The following is a 23893-nucleotide window of genomic DNA, read 5'->3' as shown; positions in this document are numbered from 1 at the left end:
TCCCTAAGTGGTGTGGCTCGTGGGCCACAGATTTGGCCTGTGCCCCCTCCCCGACCCCACGTGCCTCTCTCCTGTTTCATAGCTGGTCTCCTGGCCACGCACCTGGCAGACGGGAGCCTTTGGTCGAACTCCTCTCCCACACCAGCTGCCTGGCAGCCAGGCCTGGCAGGGGGCTTAGCGGAGTCCCCCATGCCCCTCAGCTGTCAGTACCTTGGTTCAGGTGCTGAACTTTGCTCACCGCCATGCTCCTGTCTTCCCCCTTCCTTGAGACTGATGCCGAGGCTGTATGGGCCCAGAGGTCAGAGGTCAGAGGGTCCTGAGTGGCCCTGCAGGGGAGAGGAGCCCTGGGGAAGAGCAGCTCCTGGCCTGGGGGCTCAGCATGGCCGCACGGAGTCATGGCCAGGCCTGGGGGACTGGGTGAAGGAGGGAGAGTGTTGTGGATGGAGAAGAAGCTGAGCAGAGTCAGGGTCACCCGCACCTGGTGGGCGCCGGGCTGGCTCAGGGCCCTGGAGGACGCCCTAAGGCTGCGGAGGGTGCAGGGGTGGGCTGGCGCGGAAGTTTAGGAGCTGCATGGAGGCCTGCGCAGGCAGACGGGGACCGCGTGGGCATCTGCTGAGGTGAGAAGGATTTGGGGACTTGTTGTCTATTGATAATTGCCAACGTATCTGATGTCACCGCGTCTTCCCTTTTTCCCTGGATGTGGCCTGCTTGTGTCTGTCCGGCGCTCCCACACCTGCCGCGGGCCCAGGACCAGCTGGCCGGGGAGTCGGGGCCTGTGGGCTAGCGCTCTAGCATTGGCGCGTGAGCACGGCCTGCAGTTCGGTGGGGCAGACGCAGGCCAGGCCTAGCTGCCTGGTGACGATTTCCCGGGCTAGCATGGTCCGTGCCGAAGGCGACTGCTGTCAGAGACCAGACCAGAGACAGAGGGGGCTAAGGAGACATTTGGAAGAAGAATGGCTGCCATCCAAGGCTGCTGTCACCTGGGCTGGGGTTGAGTGGCACCGAGGCGGTGTGGCCCAGGCTGTCCTTAGGAGGCGGCGCCGTGGGCTCCGCTCCGCGGGGTGGGGGGCATGTCCTTGGCCCCATGAGCGCTCACGGGGATGGGGTCAGGTGGTGGCCCAGCCCGGGCCGTTTAGGGCTGTGAGGAGGTGGTCCCTGTCCCAGAGGAGCTAGCTGACCGGGAGTGACATCCCCTCTCTGTAAGGCCCCTGGTCCCTGAGGCGCTGGTGCCTTCTCATTGCCAGCCCGGTGCAGCCATGCTCTGCCGTGCAGGAACCTTCTGCCTTGGGCTTATTCGTGGAACCGGGTTCCCCAGGATCCTCCCACCCGGCCACGAGTCTGCACGGTCGTGGTTTGCACAGCAGTGTAGTGCCCCTGTGCTCTCTGCCGGGCTTTCCAGGCATGCGGAGGCATCGTTGACGGATAGGACTGTGAACATTGGAAACGTGCAGTGTGCTGATTGGACGGGTCGTGAGTAAGCTTAATCCCTGAGGTCATCCCCTGCCTCCGCCAGCACTTAGGATCCGCGCGCAGCCATTCCCGGGCCCAGCACAGTGTTGCTACCTGTCGTCCCCGTGCTGTGCCTCAGGTCCTCAGCTTATCCATCCCATAACGGGACGTTTGTGCCTTTGACCGACACCTCCAGTGACCCCACCCCAGCCCCTGCCTGCTGTTTTTTAACCATCCCCCACGTATGGTCACTTGGGCCGTGCCAGGGGGAGTGCCATGTTACTGACCACAGTGGACTCGGGTTTGGGGCTGGGACGGTCACCACCACGCATCTCCTGTTTCATGGCATGGTGACAGGCCAGAGTGCTGTCTAGAGGGTTCTGCCAGGGGGGCCGGAACCAGGCAGTGCCTTCCTTGGGGGCCATGGGGTGACGTATTGTTGCCCAGAATTTGCCTGCCCTGCTTGAGCGCGATTGAAGCTTGTAGGAATAGCACAGCGGGCGTGCACTGCAGTCAGTGAGTGTGTACTATCAGGTGTGAGTGTGTTTGTGTGGGGGTATTGTGTGCATTGAGTGTGCATGAGTGCCCACACCTGTGTAGGGCCTTGGTGGCCGGGGGTGGGCATGGGCTCAGGCAGATGTCTGCACAGATGAGGTTCCCCAGGCTGAGGGCAGGGCTGCCACTGGCCAAGGTGCTGGGGGAATGCCTGGGGGCCGGGGGGCCGTGTGGGAGGCCCCGCTGTGGACAGTGGCTTGGGTAGGGGGGAGGTGGGAGCAGGGCCCTCCACCACAGCTGTTGTCAGTTATCCAATTAGGAGATTGCACTGTGTTGACACTCGTGGAGGCTCTAATGATTTATTTAGCTGTCTCATTCATCCTAAGGATGGCTTTGAACTGATACTTGCAAGAAGGAGAGCACGAGCGACGCAGAGATTGGTCTCAAGGACAAGGAAAGAGCCTGAGTGTCGCGGCCCTCCCCCGGCCCCCGCCCTGCCCTCCCCTGGGGGTCTGGCGGCTGTCCTTGAGGAGCACTGTCAGCTGCCCATGGCACTGTGAGTGCGCGTGCCCTCTCTCCACCGTGACGCCCTCTTCTTTTGAGTTCATCACTTGGGTGGTTTTTTATCCAAGGCTAACCACGGCCCTCTGCATGTTCCGTGGAAGCAGCCCCAGGCCCACCGGGAAGGGTGAGTCACCGCCCCCGAGCTCGGGCCTGGAAGGCGGACACCGCGAGGAGGGCAGAGCTGGACTGTTAATTCTGTGTCTTGATTGTCTGCGGCGCTTTTTCTGTACTTTTAAAATAAAAATAACGTTTTTCTGCTTATAACAAAAATACTTGTAAACAGACAGTTTCAACAGTAAGTGAGTTTGGAAAGTGGGAAATCGCAGCCCCCTCCTCTGCGCTGACAGTCACGGTTCTGGGGCCGAAGCTGGCTCACCGGGAGAGGCGGGGGCCCCTGCTCCTCCCGCCAGCATGTCTGACCTGCAGGTGTCTGAGCTCTGGTCCTGGTACCTGCGTGTCTGGACCAAGAGTTAGTCTGTGCCCAGCACTCCCCTCTGCTGGCAGCAAGGGGAGACAGCTGGGGGCTGGGGCTGCAGGGCCAGCAGCCACCGCGGAGTTCCGGTTCCAGTTCCCCTCTAACTGTGGCTGGGGCTCCTGACGCTGGACGAGAACACACCAACACAAGTGCCCAGGATTGTCCACAGGTTCCGGATTCTGCTCGACGGGTCGGCTGGTGCTGCTGACCCAGGTGGTTGGGGTGGAGTTGGGGGATATCTAGGGTGACCCTGCCCTTTCAGACAGTAGGGCCGGACTCACGGGACATTCACTCGCATCAAGTCCAGAGAATTCGGGGAGTGGGAAGGCCCACCCCAGGTACAGATGCCTCCCTGTGGGAAGTAGAAAGTGCTGCCTACCCAGGAACCCTGTCTCAGGTTCGTGGGGACCTTTCACAGCCCCGAGTCACCCTGCCGCTTCACGCTGCTCTCCTCTTGGGGACCCCATTCTGTCCAGAAGGAAGCTGGCGAGGCAGCTGGCTGAGCCTGTCCAGACCTAGCAAGCAGGTCAGTCTGCCCTGCGGAGGCCACCTCCACGGGCCTGGGGGGCAGTACACAGCAGGTGGGGTTCTGCTTTGGGTCGTAGGTCACTGCATGATCCCCTCCCGTGCCCTCCATCACTGTTCCCTGAATTCCTCCCAGCTGAGTGCCTTTACCTCTGCCGGCCCCCATCTCTTGTGTCTTCACCCGGACACAGACTCTGTCTTCTAAGGGGAGGTGTTGGGGATACATCTGTGGGGCCGCGGTTCTCAAACTGTGGTCTCAGGATCCCTTTACGTTCTTGAAAATCAGTTGGGACCCCAGAGAGCTGTTGTTTAAATGTCTGTGGATACTTACTACATTAGAAACTAACACAGAAATTACAAAAATATCCATTTAAAACTAAACCCTTTACATAGCAATATGACAATGTATTTTTTTATGAAAATGTTTATTATGTAAAACAAAGAATGTAGTGAGAAGAGAGGCATCATTTAGCATTTTCGCCCGTTTCTGTAATGTCTGGCTTGGTAGAAGACAGCTGGATTCTCATATCTGCCTCTAACATTTAATCTGTTGTGATTTCTGGAAGACTCCACCATTCCCCATGAGGGAATAAGAGTGAGAAAGGCAAATAGCATCTTAGTGTTACGATGGAAACAGTGTGAGCTTCTCAGACCCCCTGTAGAGGTCCTGGGGACCCCCAGGGACCTTGTACCACTCTTTGACAACCACTTTTAGAAACAGTGGTTTCCTTGTGGTTGAGAGCAGGGTCAGGAAGAGGTTTAACCTTTATTAATGGGAGTTGACCAGTCATCTGGCTGACGGAGGAGTCTACTATCACCAAGCTATTTCTCATTCTCCTGTGACTGTCAGTGAGGTCAGTTTCTTGGCTTCTTGCTGGTGAAGTGCTGTGTACTTGCGTTTATGGTGGGAACTGTGGAAAGGTTACAGGGCTGCGCGTCACTTGCCCTGGGGTGCCCCGTGCCCTGCTCTGAGTCGTTTTCCTTCAGGGGTTTGCAACCCTCTGCCTGGGATGCCCCTGGCCGGGGCTGTCTGGATGCTGAATGATCCGTCAAGTTTTCTCGGGGCTCCCTGCCGGCCTGCCAGAATCTTTGCCTCTGAAGTTATTTTATTTAGCAGATAAGGGAAACAAGTATTGTTTTATCTGGGTGCTTTATCCATTTGAACCCTTAATCTAAAGAGTTTATTTTGTCAAGGAGTTTATATATGTTAAAACTAAGATATGGTTATTTATCAGTAAATAGACGTAGCCATCTGGACAAAGGATCCAGAGGGCTGGGAGGCTGTTTTCTTTTGTAGATAGAATCTGTGTTAGGTTGTTCCTGACAAGCAGTTGTTCCTGTGTGTGCTTATGTGTGCAAGTGTGTGTGTGTGCACGTGCATGTGCTTGTGTGCCCGCACGTGTGCAAGTGTGTGTGCACGAGCATGCACTTATACATGTGTGCCCGCGTGCGCAAGTGTGTTTGTGTGCACGAGCATGCGCTTATACACGTGTGCCCGTGCGTGTGCAAGTGTGTGTGCTACGAGCATGCGCTTATACATGTGTGCCCGCACGCGTGCAAGTGTATTTGTGTGCACGAGCATGCGCTTATACATGTGTGCCCGCGCGTGTGCAAATGTGTTTGTGTGCACGAGCATGCGCTTATACATGTGTGCAAGTGTGTGTGCTACGAGCATGCTCTTATACATGTGTGCCCTGAGTGTGCAAGTGTGTTTGTGTGCACGAGCATGCACTTATACATGTGTGCCCGCGCGTGTGCAAGTGTGTTTTATGTGCACGAGCGTGCTCTTATACATGTGTGCCAGCGTGTGCAAGTGTGTTTGTGTGCACGAGCATGCGCTTATATATGTGTGCCTGCATATGCAAGTGTGTTCGTGTGCACGAGCATGCTCTTATACATGTGTGCCCGCGTGTGCAAGTGTGTTGGTGTGCACGAGCATGCTCTTATACTTGTGTGCCCGCGTGTGCGCGAGTGTGTTGGTGTGCACGAGCATGCTCTTATACTTGTGTGCCCGCGTGTGCGCGAGTGTGTTGGTGTGCACGAGCATGCTCTTATACTTGTGTGCCCGCGTGTGCGCGAGTGTGTTTCTGTGCACGAGCATGCTCTTATACTTGTGTGCCCGCGTGTGCGCGAGTGTGTTTCTGTGCACGAGCATGCCCTTATACTTGTGTGCCCGCGTGTGCGCGTGTGTTCGTGTGCACGAGCATGCCCTTATACATGTGTGCCCGCGTGTGCGCGAGTGTGTTCGTGTGCACGAGCATGCTCTTATACATGTGTGCCCGCGTGTGCGCGAGTGTGTTCGTGTGCACGAGCATGCTCTTATACATGTGTGCCCGCGTGTGCGCGAGTGTGTTCGTGTGCACGAGCATGCTCTTATACTTGTGTGCCCGCGTGTGCGCGAGTGTGTTCGTGTGCACGAGCATGCTCTTATACATGTGTGCCCGCGTGTGCGCGAGTGTGTTCGTGTGCACGAGCATGCTCTTATACATGTGTGCCCGCGTGTGCGCGAGTGTGTTCGTGTGCACGAGCATGCTCTTATACATGTGTGCCCGCGTGTGCGCGAGTGTGTTCGTGTGCACGAGCATGCTCTTATACTTGTGTGCCCGCGTGTGCGCGAGTGTGTTCGTGTGCACGAGCATGCTCTTATACATGTGTGCCCGCGTGTGCGCGAGTGTGTTCGTGTGCACGAGCATGCTCTTATACATGTGTGCCCGCGTGTGCGGGAGTGTGTTCGTGTGCACGAGCATGCTCTTATACTTGTGTGCCCGCGTGTGCGCGAGTGTGTTCGTGTGCACGAGCATGCGCTTATACATGTGTGCCCGCGTGTGCGCGAGTGTGTTCGTGTGCACGAGCATGCGCTTATACATGTGTGCCCGCGTGTGCGCGAGTGTGTTCGTGTGCACGAGCATGCTCTTATACATGTGTGCCCGCGTGTGCGCGAGTGTGTTCGTGTGCACGAGCATGCGCTTATACATGTGTGCCCGCGTGTGCGCGAGTGTGTTCGTGTGCACGAGCATGCTCTTATACATGTGTGCCCGCGTGTGCGCGAGTGTGTTGGTGTGCACGAGCATGCTCTTATACTTGTGTGCCCGCGTGTGCGCGAGTGTGTTCGTGTGCACGAGCATGCTCTTATACATGTGTGCCCGCGTGTGCGCGAGTGTGTTGGTGTGCACGAGCATGCTCTTATACTTGTGTGCCCGCGTGTGCGCGAGTGTGTTCGTGTGCACGAGCATGCTCTTATACATGTGTGCCCGCGTGTGCGCGAGTGTGTTGGTGTGCACGAGCATGCTCTTATACATGTGTGCCCGCGTGTGCGCGAGTGTGTTCGTGTGCACGAGCATGCTCTTATACTTGTGTGCCCGCGTGTGCGCGAGTGTGTTCGTGTGCACGAGCATGCTCTTATACATGTGTGCCCGCGTGTGCGCGAGTGTGTTGGTGTGCACGAGCATGCTCTTATACATGTGTGCCCGCGTGTGCGCGAGTGTGTTCGTGTGCACGAGCATGCTCTTATACATGTGTGCCCGCGTGTGCGCGAGTGTGTTCGTGTGCACGAGCATGCTCTTATACTTGTGTGCTTTTGCGTGCAGGTGTGTTGGTGTGTGAGCGCGTGCTTGTGTATTCGAGTGTGTATTTGGGTGAGCGCCCCATCGACCTGGTGGTGCGCGCTGGTGGTGCTGGTGCCTTTATCCCTTTGCCCTTTCACCGTCTGCCTGTGGCCCTCCTGGGTAGGTGGAAGGATCCGGGCCCTGCTCAGTGGAGCCTGCATTACTCAGATTTCATGAAATCTTCATATGTGACTCCTCGTAGAACATGCTGACATGGTGTCAAGTGTCAGGCCTGTTCTGAAGCTAAAAAATAAATCTGTCCCCACAAACTGTGGGGAAAAAACCTTAAGTCTTCTGCTCTGTGACCATCTATCATAAAATGATGCTCTTACAGAACATAATTGCTAGACCATACAGCCCATATTTCATTAAGGGTATTTGCTGAAGAAAATAATGCTTGTTAATAAAGCTCGCCATATAAATAAGACTTGGGAAAATCACTCCATCAAGAGTTTGTTTTTTTGATTAAAATTTGTTAAAATTTAAAATAATTTTAATTATGCTCAAATTACCTATTTAATTGAAAATATTTACATTAACAATTATTTCATGGGTATTTTTTCTGTCTGATCCCCTGACCTGGGCCCCCATTGGGACTTCCATCCATTCTGTCAGTTTGAATCACCGTGTTTGTGTCATCATGGACTCGGGATGAGTCCTGTCCTGCTTCTGGGAGGTGTAACTGTCTCAGGAGGGGGTCGTTTGGTAAATTCTTCCTGTGTATGTGCTGATCGTAGGAATATAGTGTAAGTGGAATGGACCCAGCACGTAGGTATTATTTTGGATCTTTCTTTGATGCAAGATGGCCTTTGAGTAGCTGATTTTCCCTCTGTCTCCAGGCTAAAAGTGTTCAGGTGGGTGAATTTCCAGAGTAAACCCTCTCTCTCACTGATCTTCACTTGCCAGGAAACAGAAAACGTGACCAACACCCCGTAAGCCCTCTTTTCCTCCTTCCGTTTGCTTCCCTACCACTTAACTCCCAAGGGCGAATGTCCTGTCCTGTAACAGCACAGAGTAGTTCTGTGTGCTTCCAGATTGCATATATATGGAGGCCCACAGTGTGTTCTCTGGCGTGTCTGTCTGCTCTTTGCCCAGCGTTGATCGTGTGATACATCTGTGTTGTGCATGTCGTTAGTTCTTGTCTAACTATTCTGTGATAGGGCTGTCCCACAATTTATTTATCCATGCTACTGTTGATGGACATCTGGGAGGTTTCCAGGCTTTGGCTATCACGGTTAAGGCTGCCGTGTCGTTGTTGTGTGCATTTCTGTTGGGTACGTACCTAGGAGTGGCTTTGCTGGGGAACAGGTTTGCGAAGGGCTGGCTTTGGTACATATCACTAAGCACTTTCCCATGGTGGCTGTGCATCCACACCCTCACGGGAGAGCTTGAGAGTTCTAGTCCTTCCTCAGCCTTGCCAACGCTTGGTTCTGCACTGCTTTTAAGTTCTAGCCGCTTGTGGTTTTAATTCACATCACCCTGCGATTATAGATGCCGAGCACTTCTTCCTATGGTGATTGACCACGTGGAATCCTCTTTTGTAAAAAAAAAGTATCTGTTCACATCTCTTGCCCATTTCATTATTTGCGTTGTCTGCCTTTCCCTTAATAATTTATACGAATTATTTCTATATTATGGACACCAGCCCTTCGTTGGGTGTGTGTTGGGCAGATTCTCTTCCCCAGCTCTCTGAGTTGCCTTTTCCCTCCTCTGCTGGTCTTTGGATACATGGAAGTTCTTAATTTTGATGCAGTAAAATGTATCATTTTCTTTCCTTTATTGTCAGTTTCTTAAACACTGTTGTTTTTAAATCTATTTAAGAAATCTTTGTCTGCCTGCAGGTATTTTTCTGTTGTCTTTTAGGCTCGTCCTCCTTGTCTGGCCTTGAGTTTGTGCTCCAGCTCATGCCAGTTTCCATGGCAAGGTGCTTCCTGGGTCTGGGCTCATCTCTCTCCATGTAGATCTCCGTGGCCCAAGCACTGTTCCCTGAAAGACCCCTTCTCCCTGTGGATGTGGAGAACAGCAAAGGCTCTCACGTTACTGTATTTGTGTTGGTCTCATTCAAGAATGTTTTGTTCCTTATGGTGTCCGTTCTTCCGCTAGCCTCTTAATTACATAGGTTTATAATACATCTTGGTACTTAGTAGTGTAAGTCTTCTGTGTCTGTTTTTCCTCAAGATTGCTGTTCCAGGTCCTCTGTACTTCCACGTAAAATGTCCAATACACTTGTCAGTTTTCAAGCAGATTCTGGTGGATGGTGACTGAGATTGTACTGAGGACCTCTTAGTCTGGGCACAGGGTGTGCTGTCCCGTTTGTTTAGATCTTAAATCTCATCTCTGATGTTTCACAGCTTAGTGTCCAAAGTTCTCACGAGTCCTCGGGCAGAGCTACGCCTGGCCATTTGCCACTACTGGATGCTACTGTAAATGGTATCTTTTTTCAAAGCTTCTTTTCTCTCTTTTTTTGGCTGGTATGTAAAAATACAATAGATTTTTGTACATTGACCTTGTGCCCAGCGATCTTGTTAAGTTCACGTAGGAATGTCGATAGTGGCTGGTGCCTTGTTTGGGGTTTTGTATGCTGTCTGTAAATAACGCGGTATCTTTGTCCTCTCCAGTCCTTGTGCCCTTCACTTCTTCTGGCCGTGCCGTCCTAGCTAACATCTCTGAGATGATGTTGAGTGGACGTGGTGAGGGGGGTATCTTGGCTTCATTCCCGGCTCAGGCTGATGGTCTGTGTCCTCCATCCTGCATCGGGGTGCTGTGGGCTGCGCTGCACCGTGCGGCTCCTGGCTCTGTGTTTGCTCTCGCGAACAGCTTGCTGTTCTCCCACCAGCCTGGCAGGTTGTGGCCGAGGTGGGGAGGAGCTCGGACTTTGAACTGTGGTCATTCTTTGCCCATGTGACGGGGTGCAGAGGATTGTGGCGAGTGAGGAAACGTGTCATCCCTGCACGGCCGCATTTCTTTGTGGTCACCTAATACGATTTTTAAAAGAATGTTCCCTTAAGGATTTATAGTTTCTAAGACTCTGACTCTTTGGAAGGTTTATGGCTTATTCTGTGAAATTGGGTCAACTAAAATTTTTAAGGGCATCTGCAGAAGAGAAGAGCTATAGGTAATCCTAGATTCAGACATTTGGTGAAGGAAATATTAGCACACACTTAAGCTGTAGTGACGCATTTGCTTCCTTTTATTCCGTATGGGGCAGAAATAAAAATAAAGAAAGAGCTGTCTTTATATAAATACGTGCTCCGTGTCAGAGACTGCCCAGTACATGGAGTGCCCATGCCTGTCTTTCTAAAGGTGCTGTGAGTCAGAATTCCAGATTCTTCTCCTGCTCACCCTTCCAAATGTGGTCTTTAATTCATGTCATAAATCAGGAAAGAATGCAGTCGTAAAAGCAGTTGTGTCTCGTCATAATATGTTCAGCGTTTGTTTAATTTTATCCGAAGTATATACTTGAGAGACGTACACATTCCAGTTCCAACTGCTCCTCGTGAATAGGTTCAGAAACCTTTGGCTCCTGTAATTTTTGAGATCTTAGTACTGTGTGCTCTGTGTTTTCTTAGAAAAGCAATGATCTATTGGTTAGTTAAGTGTCGTTAGATGTTTACATCGAGGTGAAAGGAACTGCACTGCGCTTGAATTTTATTTTATTTGAACTGTAAATTCCTAGTCTGTTTTTATATTGTGAATATTGCATTGGGTTGTTCAAAAACCTTCCACCTAAAGAGATGCCCGTGGCCCCGAGAAGAAAAGGGGAGAAATATGGCTGCACAGGTCAGACAACTTTGCTGGGCTTTCCTCTGCGACCGGAGAGGAGAGGTTTCGCTTTCGTTGTGGGACTGAGGCGCTTTGCTCTCTCCGCCGGGAGTATAATTGAGTTTCCAGCTATAAGATAGTTGGCCCTCGCCGCCTTCATTCTCTCCGCCGTGTCCCAGCCCCTGCCTGAAGCTGTGGCCGCTCCTCACTTAGCCTAGATGTTCGGACGGCTGCAGGGCTGGGTGACCCGTGGCTCTGCCCTCCTCACCCAGCCCCCGGCCCGCACGCAGGCCACGTGCCTCCCACAGCCCCCCGCGCTCCTGCATTACCCGGACCTTTGGTGTCAGATGTGATCCTTCTCTTCTAGAACCCCCGAAAGGCAGAGCGCTGGTGCTCTTGCAGCTGCCTTTGGACCTCAGCCCCTTTGGAAGTGATTGCTGAGGTGGGTTTGGGACAACTTTCCGACGTTCGTTCCGTTCAGCACGGTTCCGTGGCGTGCTGTGTGCCCCATCCTCAGGTGCCAGCCGGGCGGCCGGCGCTGCGGTCACCGAGCTTACGTCCAGCGTGGGGTGGCCGCGGCGGACAGCGGCCAGACGAGCAGGGGGATGTGCAGACAGCAGAGCGATGGGACCAGTGTGGGGGGGGGGGTGGGGACTGCCCTCTGGGCGCCCCGGGAGGGCGCCTCTGGAGAGGAGGGAGCCCCAGACAGAGAAGGCACAGGAAGTTCACGGGCCTTGTGCCCGTGTGTGAGTCTGTAAGTGCTGCTGGTGGCCACCGAGCCCTCTTTCCCGTGCTGTGTGTCCCGTGAAGGCCCCTGAATGCAGCTTTGCTCCCGCCCAGGAATGTCACAGGCTGGCCCAGGGCCATACAGCTCTGTGGCCTTGCTGGGCAGGTGGGGCTCAGGCCTCCCTGCCCAGCGCTCCCTCCCACACCGGGACAGTGGTGCCAAGGGACGGATGTGTCTTGCTGGTTTTCGTGGAACTCGTGGCCGGGCCAGCTGATGTGCCATCACAAACCAGCTGGAGCCACACCGGTGGAATCCTGTGATGGGAAGATGGGCAGCTGGGAGGATCCTGTGGTCTGGCCGTAGGGAGCCACGGTCTGATCCCCGCTCCCCTGTGGTCCTCCGTGGCATCTGCTGCCCAGTCCCTCACCTCCTCTGGTAACAGCATGTCAGCTTCCCTCTGGGGAGCAACCCCTTTCCCCTTAGATTCACTTTGGCGGGGCTGCCCGTCAAAGTGTCCTGCCTTGCCCTGGCCAAGGGGACTCATGCTGCCCAGCAGCTGGGGGCCCCTGGGAAGGGGAGTCTCAGACAAGGGTCCTCCGGGCACTGTCCATCACTTCCTGTCTCCAGGTGCTCACCCCCTTGTCCAGCTACCCAGTTTCCTTCTGGGAGTTTCCTTCGCTTGCCTGGATCACCAGGTGCATTTCTGTTGCGTGCAGCCATGAACCCCTGACAGATGCACCTTTGCTCTAGCACGCCTGCCCCCTGGAGCTCCAGTTCCTACCTTCTGTGGCTCAGGGAGGCTCCCCCGAGGGGTCCAGTGGCCATGAGGATGCACTGATCATGGGCTCTCTCTTCTTGAGCAAGCTCCCTAGTTTGGGTCTTTTAAGGCATTTGTTTATTTCATCTAAATTGTCAGATTTATTGGTGTAAAGTTATTTGTCGTATTCCCTTATTGTCCATTTAATATCTGTTTGGTCTGTAGTTAATCCCTTCTTGCTTTCTTGATATTATTAATTTGTGTTTTCTTTCTCTATTTTTCCTGATCATTTCAGCTAGAGGTTTGTCAGTTTTATTGTCTCAGAGAATCAGATTTTAGTTTCATTGTTTTTTTTTTTCTAATTCACTGATTTCTGCTCTTTGTTATTGGGTTTTTTTTTCTGCTTATTTTGGGTATAATTTATTCTTCTTATAGTTTCTTAAGGTGAAACCTGAGGTCATGGAGTTGTCACCTCCCTTTCTAATGTGGGCATTCGATGCTACAGATCTCCCTCTAAGTACTGCCCATTTTGAGAGGTCAGAAATGCCTTCTGATTTCTTCTCTAATTTCCTCTCTGACCCATGAAGTATATTATTTGCTTTCCAATTATTTGGAGTTTTCCAGCTATCTTTCTGTTTTTGATATTTAATTTCAATTTCGTCAGAGAACATGTTTTGTATATTTGACTTGTCTTCTTTTAAATTTACTGAGACTTGTTTTATGGCCCCAAAGCTGGGCTGTCTTGGCAGGTGTTCTATGTGCACTTTCAAAACCATGTGAGGAACGAGTGTTCTGTTGTTGCTGGTGCTCTGTCAGCGCCGTTGTGGTCCAGTCCTCTCTGATTTTCCATCCATTTGCTCTAGCAGTTACTAAGAACAGAGTTGACGTTTCCAACTGTAATTGTAGATTTGTCCATTTCTCCTTACATTTTCATTACTTTTTGCTTCGTGTATGAAGCTCTGTTATCAGGTGCATAAATGTTTCAGTCATGTCCTCTTTATCGTTATGAAATGCCCTTCTTTATCCCTGGTGATATTCCTTCTTTAAAATTTACTTTGTCTGATACTAATGTAACTGTCACAGCTTTCTTTTGAGTAGTATTTCCATAATTTATCTTTTTCCATCTTTTACCTTTAACCTATTTGTATTTTTTTTAAAATTTTATTTATTTATTTGAGAGAGAGAGGAAGATTGTGAGACAGAGAGCCTGAGATGGGGGAAGGTCAGAGGGAGAGCAGACTCCCCGCTGAGCAGGAAGCCCGATGCCGGGCTCCATCCCAGGACCCTGGCATCATGACCTGAGCCGAAGGCAGATGCTTCACCGACTGAGCCACCCAGATGTCCCTCACCTATTTGTATTTTTATACTTTAAGTTGGTTCCTTGTAGGCAGCATGTAGTGGGCGTGTAATGCTTGGGGAAGATTTGTTTTATGGTTTAGAGTGCATGACCTCCTCTCTCCAAGCCATGTTCAGTCCTACCTCTAGGACTGTGCTGTTTCCCCATCTTCATTCCCATTCCTGTGGGTTAAGAACTTGCTCAAGGTCACATGGTAAAATGTCGATCTGAGATTCAGACCCAGAGCCCGGGACCCTGGCAGTTTTGGTTCTCCTGCCTATGTTCTTGGGCATTCCGCTGTCCTGTGAACCAATGCTGGCTGGACGTTTCTGGTAAGGCCTCTTTTGTTTCACCTAAAGACCCGGGGCCCGAGGGGCGCCTGGGTGGCTCAGTCGGTTAAACGTCTGCCTTCGGCTCAGGTCATGATCCCAGGGTCCTGGGATCGAGCCCCACATCGGGCTCCCTGCTCCGCGGGAAGCCTGCTTCTCCCTCTCCCACTCCCCCTGCTTGTGTTCCCCCTCTCTCTGTGTCTCTCTCTGTCAAATAAATAAATCTTTAAAAAAAAAAAAAAAAAAGACCTGGGGCACGGAGTCTGCTGGTAGACTCTGTGGCTGAAGCCAGAGAAACCAGGCTGAACGATGGAGTCAGCAGCTCACCTGACAGCACAAAGGAAACCCTCCTTCCCCACCGTCCCCTGGGATTTGTAGAATCACCCTCCAAACCTGCCAGGACACTGGGCAACTGTCCCTGTGTTGCATGGAGTTGCTTTTCAAGCTCATGTCTCTATACTCCAGGTGTATTCCTCATTGCTATTGATAGTCCAGAAAGAGTTGGTCTGCAGAGAACATGGTGTGGGTCTGATGAGAGGATTGTGAAATGAGGGGCACATTGTTTTCTGGAACCTTCAAGTTCCTACGGCGTCGGGTAGGCTGGTGTGGGAATAGTCAGGAGGAGCCCACGAGGCAGTGCGTACTGGATGTTAGGGGTTGAATTGTGTTGTTGTGTTCCCCTCCCCAAAAAGATCTGTTACAGGCCTAGCCCCCAGGACCTCAGAATGTGACCATATTTGGACATAGGGTTGCTGCAGATGTCATTAGTTAGGATGAAGTCATACTGGGTGGGTTGAACCCCTCATCCAATATGGCTGGTGTTCTTAGAAGAACATGGCCGTGTGAAGGCGGAGGGAGACACAGGGAGAAGCCATGTGGTGGCAAAGGCAGCGTGCCAAGGAGTGTCGGAGATTGCCAACAACCACCAGAAGCTGGGAGGAGGCAGGAAGGGTTTCTCTCCAGGTTTCAGAGGGTGGGTGTCCTTGCCGATACCTTGATTGCAGACTTAATGAAACTTCCATGCCTCCAGAACTGTGAACAACAAATTCCTGTTGTTCTAAGCCACCTGCTCTGTGGTGTGGTGCTATGGCAGCCCTAGGAAATGAGCCCACTTCATATATGTCTGTCCCGGGACAAAGCGTGCTTTCATAACACGAGCTGCCGGAGTAGGGGAGAAGGTGTCCATAGTGTGGAAGTTGAGCTGAGCCAGACTTGATTTTTCCTATACGTGGATGCTTTCTGTGTTCGATGAACAGGATTTGAACATGAAGGACTCTCATGCTGAGTGTGGTAATCCACGGAAGGATGTCATGCTGTGCATGTGAGCGTGCATGCGTTCCCACCTCGGCTCTGCCTCCTCCCCATTTTGGCCACACGTGCTCCGTCGCACGGTTTTCTCCATCGTAACATTTCGTCCCGGATTCCACAACTCAGAGGTTTCTGTTCTTCCTTTTGTTCTCCCTCATAAAACTGTCGCCACGGTAAAATCCTACATTTGCAGGACTTTTTATTTATTAGGAATTTTATGTGCCTTTTTTACAAACATGATGGTCATGTTTTTATTAGTGGTGTTATGGATTTCTCTGGTGTCCTGGTTATTAAATTGCAGTTTTGAATGGTCCACTCCAACCTTATTATTTATTTATTTTTTTTCAGAAGCCCTGGTATGTTTAGGATAGTTTTGCAGAGTGTGAGGTTCTTCCAGAACACATATATCATAGCATAGCAGAAACTTCTGTTTTCTGTTTAATCTGCAGTTGGGAAGAGAGTCCATGTCAGTCTGGCACGACCACCGTAGGTCAGAGCCTGCTGGGCACTGGGGCTGGGGACCCTGCATTCTGGCTGCCAGGGTGTGTAGCTTCACTGGGAAGCAGATTTTGGCCAGTGTTACACTGGACACAGGACGGGGTAGGAGCAAGTACGCACAGCCTTTTGGCAAAACTCAGGTCTGGACTGGAGCTATTCTTATTTGAGGATGAATGAACAGAAAATCCCCACATGGGGTCTCCCAGAATGTGGTGAAAAGGGAAATACCCGGAAACACAGAAGACGAATATACCTCTGCGAGTGGTTCACAGTCAGAGTCAGAAAAAGGAAATTTCAAAAGATTTTGGCGGGGAGAATACATGGCTCTGTGGACGGGTGAGGAAGGGGGCTGCGCTGCGCTGAAAAGGGAAAGGAATGAGTTGTGAAGGGAAATGGTTGAAAATGGGGAGTGTGAGGCTGTAAGGAATCAAACCGATACCATGGAAGACAGCAGCCGTGCTGTGGAGAATATAACTTAAGAAGATGCCCAGGGATGCGGAGTAAACAGCACATGTGCCAGTGGTGGGAGGGGCCCGAGCTGACGGGGACGCCAGCCAGAGAGGAGAGGGCTCTCTGAGGACGCCAGAGCAAGTTCCCCCACATAGAATCCAAACCTCAGTGAAGAGCATTCTCCTGAGCAGAGAAGAGACCTGTATATATTAAAAGGTTCACGTTTAGAGCAAAATCAAGGAAAAGAGACTCTTACACCTTCTGACAACATTTTTGGATCTCGACATGAAAGAAAAACATTCTCGCAGAATCCAGACAGAAGAAAATGGCACCCGCAGCATCATCCAGCCTCGGTCCCCAGAGGTCCCCTAGGAAGGAGATGGACGTGGGCTTTCCTCAGTGCCAAGGGTGGGGCCAGGTCTGAAGCTTTCAAGGGAGAAGTGTTTGTGTTCTCAGACTTTTATATCCAGCCAAGCTGGGACCTGTGTGTGAAGGGCACAGAGCCATCTGAGATTTGCAAAATAAACCATTTACATTGTCTTCAAGATGGTGGTGTTTCTTTCTGGCCAAGAGATGAATGGGAAGTCTGAACCTGAGATTAAATGTCACTGTGTTTCCTAAGGACACAACCAGATACAGAACAGCAATTGTGGGGATATCAATCACAGAGTTATGGATAACGTGTCATGGAAACTACCGAAATGGCTAGCCTTCCGAGAGCAGTCCTTTTTGCGATGGGCTGGTTAGGGTTCTCTGAGTATAAGCAATAGGCAAAGAAAAGATCCTTGAATAATTTAATCAAGAACAGGAATCTGTCACATCATTAAAGGAGGAGATGACAGAGGCCTCAGAGGAGCCTTGAGCCAGGGTCAGTAGGAGATTTTCCGTAGTTACCACATTCTCAGTTTGTTTCCACTTTCTGATGGTGAGATCACAGGCGAGTGTGTAAGAATCGGTCCATGATGCCTCCACACAGAGGCCAACACCTGCTGGTAGGAGTTCTCGTGCTTGTCTCGGGCGCTGTGTTCCGCCGAGGAGACTGGTCTCGGGGGGACGGTTTGATGAGCTTGGCGTGCATCACGTACCACCCTAGTCCTGAGGACAGTGCCACCTGAGGTGGGGAGGGGTAGCCCCTCCAGGGGAGGGGTGGGCATCCTCTGCCACACATGGCATAGGAAGCAGCCTTGGAAGCGATGTGACCGGGGGTTGTGAGTGACGTGGGGACATTCCCGGCTGTAAGATCAGCACAGAGAAGAGGATACACAGCTGCAGAGCTGGTGGTGTGCATGGGCAAAGGGCAGAGAAGAACGGCAAGGAGACCAGCCCGAGCCTTACCAAGTGCTGGCCTCTGGTGCCAGCATTGTGGTTGACTTGAAACACTTAGCCGTGATGAGCACGGATTACTTCTATAGTCAGAAACTGGAAATAAACCGGGAAGGTGGTAATTATGAAGACGGAAACCCGGGACCTGGGGAGGGGGCTACACACGGTGCAGGGGCTGAGTGTGGACCGTGGGACTGCAGCCCCGCGGGGTACGGATGTCTGAGCGAGGGGCCGGGCGGCCGCGTGGTGGGAGTGGGCTGGCGCTGATGGTTTTGTTAGAATGGCTGGTGGTGATGGTGCCGAGGCTGAGAACCGGGCTCTGCGACGTGTCTTCACACCCTGTTGACGAGCAAAGCCCCCGTGTGGTTTGGTCAGCAGAACGGATTCCACACGGGACGGTTTTTCCACCCACGATAAATCAGCGTGAACATCTACCTTGTTTCCCTAGTTAGATGCTGCCGTCCACGAGAGCCCTCACCCCTCACTGACACTGCTCTTCCTTCTCTAAGCACACAGGTCACCTCCTGAGGGCCCCGGAAGACCCCCGCCCGCCTCTTGGATGACTCGGCCTGCGAGACGTGCTCAGCAAGACTGGGAGTTTTCGTGGCTGCGCGCCAACGCTCCCTGTGGCCATACTTGTATGTGTTCGTGGAACTTGGGGGCTCTTTGGAGCTGTCGTTTACGTGGAAGTTGTGAGCCATTTTGAACCGCTTCAAGGAGTAGACGCTGCTAGCAATGAGCTCCCAAAGCCATCCAGGTAAGGCGAGGCCCATTGTTCTCTTGGCGGACGGCAGGGCTCTCCTTTAGAAGATGAGATCGCGTGACTGCTTTCTCCACGGTCGCGGCGTGGCTGCGGTCAGCGTATGACCGCCCAGTGCGGAGCAGATCGTGGGTTCTTCATCTCGGGGTTTGGGGCTGTGTCTTTGGCTTGGATTTGCATGCAGCCAGAATGGCATGTGGTTTCCACTGATGCCAGGAGAGGAGACTTGTACTTAGCAAGGTGACATTTAGGTCTGTCTCTGATTTGGAGAGTTAATTCCTTGTTCAGTTTTTTTGCTTTTGAGGGGACTTTGTGGGGCGGGAGCGATGGGGCCTCTGGGCTGAGTCTGAGAGGCAGCACCGGTCTGCACCTGCCTTGGTGGCCACAGGAGTCGTTCCTGGGGTCGTGCTTCATATTAGGCAGGGCGCGAAGATCCTGGCATGCACGTAGTTCCCAGTGCCCTAAAAATCTCAGACCTGGAGGGAAGAAGTGATGTGTCTGAGGTCACAGAGCTAGTAAGTGGCCAGATGGATTAGAACCATGTTTGTGGGGCTCTTAGCTTTAGAAGGGTGTCGCGGGCACATGCATTCAGCCCCTTTCAAAGCCACAGTGCGGATACCTGGTTAAGCCTGGTATGCTGCCTTGTCCTGCCTTATGGGACCGGCCTCTGGCAGAGCCAGCACTGTCCGCCCAGCTGGGGCTGCTTCCAGTGCAACATGGTCTTGAAGGGTGGTTGGATAGCAGATCTGTCCTGCGTCCACGTGAGAGGGGAAGTGGTGGCTCACCCAGACAGAGGCAATGCGTCCCTGTGGCACCCACATCTCTGTGAGTGAGCCTCGGGCCTGGCCCGGGAGAGTGGAGCCAGAGGTTTAGGGTCTGGGTCTCTCCCTTTGGGATTGCTCCAGAACATTCTCACACCTTCCTCTGGCTCTGATCAGAGTTGTCAGAAGCTCCAGAGAGCAGGATTCCCGGTTATATTTAGATATGAAAGCTTTATTGATTTAAATTGTTCATGTATCGATTGATAGAAAGCATAAAACAAAATTAAGCCGTCTGGGTCAAAGTGTGTAAAGTAGACACGGAGTGGTGCCCAGCTCTCCTTCCCGCTCAGAGCATGCTGCCACTGTCGAGTTGGGGGGTGTGCCTTGTTCCTGTGGGTAAACTTAGAGAGGCATGCATCTAAACCTCTGAATAGGGTGTGATCATTCTCTATGTGGGGCTCTGTGCTCTCTGTTCTCTTCCATTGTAGTGTAGGACGAGTGTCTTCCATTGTAGTGTAGGACGAGTGTCTTTTAACGTTGGCATGTATATAAATCTCACTTATTTTCAATAGCTTGTAGATGGATGTTTATGTGGTTGCAGCACTATTTATAACAGCCCCCAGTCGGCATCCAGCAGTTGTTACACGTGTGTTTTGTACATACACTTCTGCAAGTATCTCCATTGGACCAATTCCAAGAAGTAGAATTGTTAGGTTGGGGGGCGTGAATGTCAGGTCCGAAACGGTCTCAACTTACTTTCTCAGTTACAGTTTATGAGCATACAGAATTTTCTCCATTTTTCCCAGCGCTGGGTGGATGCAGTCCATTTCGTTGTTGTCAGGATGTGAGTGGAAAATGACTGTTTGAATTTACATCACTGTGTACACGGGGGTGCACGGTTTTGTATAGACATAGTCACATCTGGCCCATGCCACCCACGCATCTGGAGAGAAAGAACGTTCTTTTGTTCCTGTCTTCCTGTCTGGGGAATTGTGTGTGTGCATAAAGCCTCACACACACTGTGTGCTTACCGTCGTCTCCTCTGTGTTGTTCATCCGCACACACGAACTTCACTGACTCATGGACGTCAGTGTAGCTTTACTCTGCTTGGTGCTCGATTTCTACAAAAACGTGCAATATTCTTTCCACATTACTGACCATTTTCTGCTTTATATGTTTCAGTGTGTTTTTCTGCACTTAAAAATTAATGACCGTATCTGTTGGTAGCTCAGTCCTCTTAACAGAATATATGGTATTTTTCTTCGTTTAATGTTTCTTTGCCCAGAAGTTTATTATGTCTTTGAAAAGCAGTCCTGCCCTTGGCTTCTTTATTTTTTTGTTTTTTTTTTTAAGATTTTATTTATTTATTTGACAGGAGAGAGAGCGAGAGAGGGAACACAAGCAGGGGGAGTGGGAGAGGAAGAAGCAGGCTTCCCCGCGGAGCAGGGAGCCCGATGCGGGGCTCGATCCCAGGACCCTGGGGTCACGACCTGAGCCGAAGGCAGACGCTTAACGACTGAGCCACCCAGGCGCCCCCCTTGGCTTCTTTAGCGGATCAACATGTCTCCACACACTTACCTTAACCTTCCAGGTTGTCTTTCCGAGAGCCTCTGCCTTTTATGTGGAGGATTTGCCCATTGGGGTTTATTGCAGTCATGGTCCTGACAGGTGTGTTGTTCCCCCCACTGACCCCCTCTGTCGGTGTCTATGTCCCTGTCAGTGGGTCAGGGTCTCCGGGGGGGGGAGACTGGCATGGGGCTGCTGCCACCTTGCGAGCCCGAGCTTCGTGCCCCCTGTGTTGGGGTGTGTGGTGGGCCTGAAGCCCCCGGGGCGTTCCCTCTTCTCCTAGCCCATGGGTCTCCTCAGGGACCTGCCCTCCCTGCAGAGCAGCCTGCCCAGATGGGCACCCTGGTGGCCCCTCGGTGGCCCCGCAGCGGCCTGGCCGCCTCCTCCTGGCCGTGGCGGGCTGTGAGGCGGGCCGAGTTGTGGCTCTCCTTCCTTCCCGAGGCTGCGGCCCACTGGGTGAGGGGCTGGCTGCTTGCTAGCGGTTGGTTTCCCGTCACTTCGATCCCCCGGGATTTGTATTTTCTAGGAAGTTCCCCCAAGTTTTTGTCCGTTGATGCTGCCATTTTCCCATTGTCTAGCTTTACCATAAATCTTTTCGTATTTTTCTGTCATTTTTCGTGGATTTCTGGGAGGAAGGGAAATGATAGTTGTTCAGTTTGCTCTTTTGAATGGGAAACTTGTAGGTGTCCTTTGTTGCGTTTCTTGAATCCAAGGGGACGGGTCCTGTTTGTGTGCTAGCCCTGCTCACTTGTGCAGTTCTCAGCGTCCCTGGCTGGGTGCCTGCCTTCCCCCGTCTCCCGGCTGTCCCCGCTCTGCCGTGCTCCCCTGTGGCCATGCAGTGCGCCCCACCAGGCCGGGGGGAGCCCCGCTTCGTGTGGTCCCTCCTCTCATCCTTGGCAGTGCTAAGTTGGCTTTGCCCAGATGATAAAATGACCTTTTTGTTTGATGTGTATAATTTTTCTCTTCCGTGTTTTTCTTTAAAACTCCCTCTGGTGTTGGGTGAGGTATGCATTATGATTTTATTGCTGTGCTTTCTGAACTTTGCCAGAGCCAGGCCCTGGTTCTCTGACGTAAAACTGTTAGCTGTTGGGGTTTTATTGCTCTGAATAACTATTCCTAATGATGTGAGCAGCCTGGGGAAAGGCCTGGGTAACCCAGCCTACAAGAACTCCTCTTTGATAGTAGGAAGAATGAAGCAGGTACTGAAATATTAGACTTCTTGCCTAAACAGTGCTTTAAACCTTTCCCTGCTGGGATGTGCCGGAATGGTCAGGATGGGCTCACTGGGACCCAGGGCGTCTGCTTTGGAGGTGAGTCCCTGGTACAAGACTGATGGAGGACGGACACGCGTGTGGACCTCCTAGCAGGACAAGCAAAGGCTCCCTTCTTCCTCTGCCCTCCTTGTAAACCCCAGGGAGCCCGCAGTGGAGTCTGGAGGACGCGTGTGTGGTCTCCCAAACCATGCTCTTGCTAGAAAACCGGTTGAGCCGGCCTGGAGTGGAGTCACTCAAGTGTCCTATCTCTCCCTGTATCTTTGTGAGAGCGTGTATGGTGTTGAGTTAAAAGCAGGAGAACTATTTTGAGGAAAACTTGTGTATTTAAGATCAGTGTTTCAATTTGGACCGTTCTTTAATTTCTTAATATTTTGTTCAGTGTGAAATACCCCATCCACATAAAAGCAGCTAAAAAGTCTGTGTTAACAATGACTTAGTGATTAGTGAGTTTCGAAATAGTCTGATTTCTTCAAACCGTCGTAAAGTTTGAATCCTGAAAGTCTCCCAGGACAAGGCTGTGCCCCTGGCTGGTCTGAGCTGGGGCTCTGGGCTTCCTTCATCTGCACGCTCTGCTCTTCCTCTGTTTGATACTGAGTCTGTTTCAGCCAGTTTGGCTGCCAAGGTTGTTATGTTTTAACATAGAAATTATCTCAGAAAGGAACATTTGTATGTCATTTAAATCACGCTTTGCAACGATTGAATGCCTCAGGAATATTCCAAAGTTTTAAGGGAGGAAATGAATTTTGAGGACATGTCATCACCACAGGGAAGACATTGGTTTGGAGCTGCTAGTGACAGGTGGGCCGTGGAGCCCGAGCAAGGGCCTGGGCCGCAAGCGGCGGATGGAGAACTGGGGAGCCGGGAGTGGCCTTGCACGAGGCCTGGGCAGGCCCTGGCTCAGGCTGTCAGGAGGGGTGCTGTGCAGCCAGCAGGCGTAGCTGGCCGGGCGGGAGTCCCGCAGCTTAGGTGAGGGGACAGAGCCTGCGTTCTTAGCTGCCGGGGGATGGGGCAGCCGGTGACAGCTGGAGGAGAGCTGCTTCTGGACCTTCTGGGAAGGCGTGAGGGAGCCCCCAGTGGCTGATGGACTGGGGGAGAGGGGAGTTCTGGGCAGGGGCAGCAAGACTGAGCCCGAGGACACGGGCTGGGGGGGCGGGGGGAGTACTAGACCAGTTCCCGATGCCCGGCCGAACGCAGGAATTGCCTCAGTGGTTCCAGCTGAGGTTCGGAGGCAAGACACTCGTGCCTCTCGCACTTGCCTGCCTTCTACAGGAAGGCTTTCCGGAGACCCCGGCACGGCTCCCGTCTGCAGCGGCGGTCCGCCAGGCGTTCTCGGAACGCACGAGAACATTTGCAGCTCTTGAACCGCCACCATCCCCGGTCCCCCATGCTATCATTATCTGGGATCTCAATCAGTCAAGGTTTGTTCTGGAAATGATGGAGACATAACGACTTCTTTTTCAACCTACTCTTTTTTTCTTTTTTTTTTAATCCTCAAATTGTGTTTTGTCTTTTAAAAATCACGAATACTCAGTCGTTATGAAGAGCTTGGAAAATTCACTGTCAATGGAGCATTGATGGTTTGTTTTGGCAATTCTCTGAAAATTCTTATACAGTATGTGGAACATTTGCATTTATGTCCTTTTTTTCAAAGCCACCATTGTAGAAATGCAAATTTCTGAGTTCTGAGATGCTGAATGTTGGATGATTAATGATATTGAAATTTAAGAATGAACTCGCGGTATGTATTTGACATAGAAAACCCAGTGCGAGAATGATGAGGAGCCATTGAGCTCAGCCCGGCCGTGGAACAGAAGGCCGTCACTGGAGCGCCGGTGGCGGGGGCAGGTCCAGCGTGGACAGGCGTGCAGATGTGTGGCCACCGCCGGACGCCGGGCTGTGCTCTGCTTGACTGTAGACGTTTAAAGCTTA

The 23893-nt window shown here is 52.0% G+C and overlaps 1 protein-coding gene across 6 annotated transcripts in view; it reads left to right on the top strand.

The window, feature by feature from the left end:
- Nucleotides 1-23893, top strand: part of HDAC4 (histone deacetylase 4) — a 296598-nt gene that overhangs the window by 18321 nt on the left and 254384 nt on the right. For 2 of the 6 annotated variants that reach the window (XM_078071554.1, XM_078071543.1), the window contains exons 1-2: nucleotides 3399-3509; nucleotides 18113-18360. Coding sequence is in view for 5 of the 6 variants with exons in the window: in XM_078071543.1 (XP_077927669.1) it covers nucleotides 18339-18360 (22 nt within the window). In the remaining variant the exon portion in view is untranslated. The other 4 variants (XM_078071546.1, XM_078071545.1, XM_078071547.1 and 1 more) reach the window with 4 other exon arrangements.

Source organism: Halichoerus grypus, chromosome 4 (assembly GCF_964656455.1).
Source record: "Halichoerus grypus chromosome 4, mHalGry1.hap1.1, whole genome shotgun sequence".
Lineage (NCBI taxonomy): Eukaryota > Metazoa > Chordata > Mammalia > Carnivora > Phocidae > Halichoerus > Halichoerus grypus.
The sequence above is the reverse complement of the archived record's forward strand: the minus strand, read 5'-3'. Positions and strand labels throughout refer to the sequence as shown.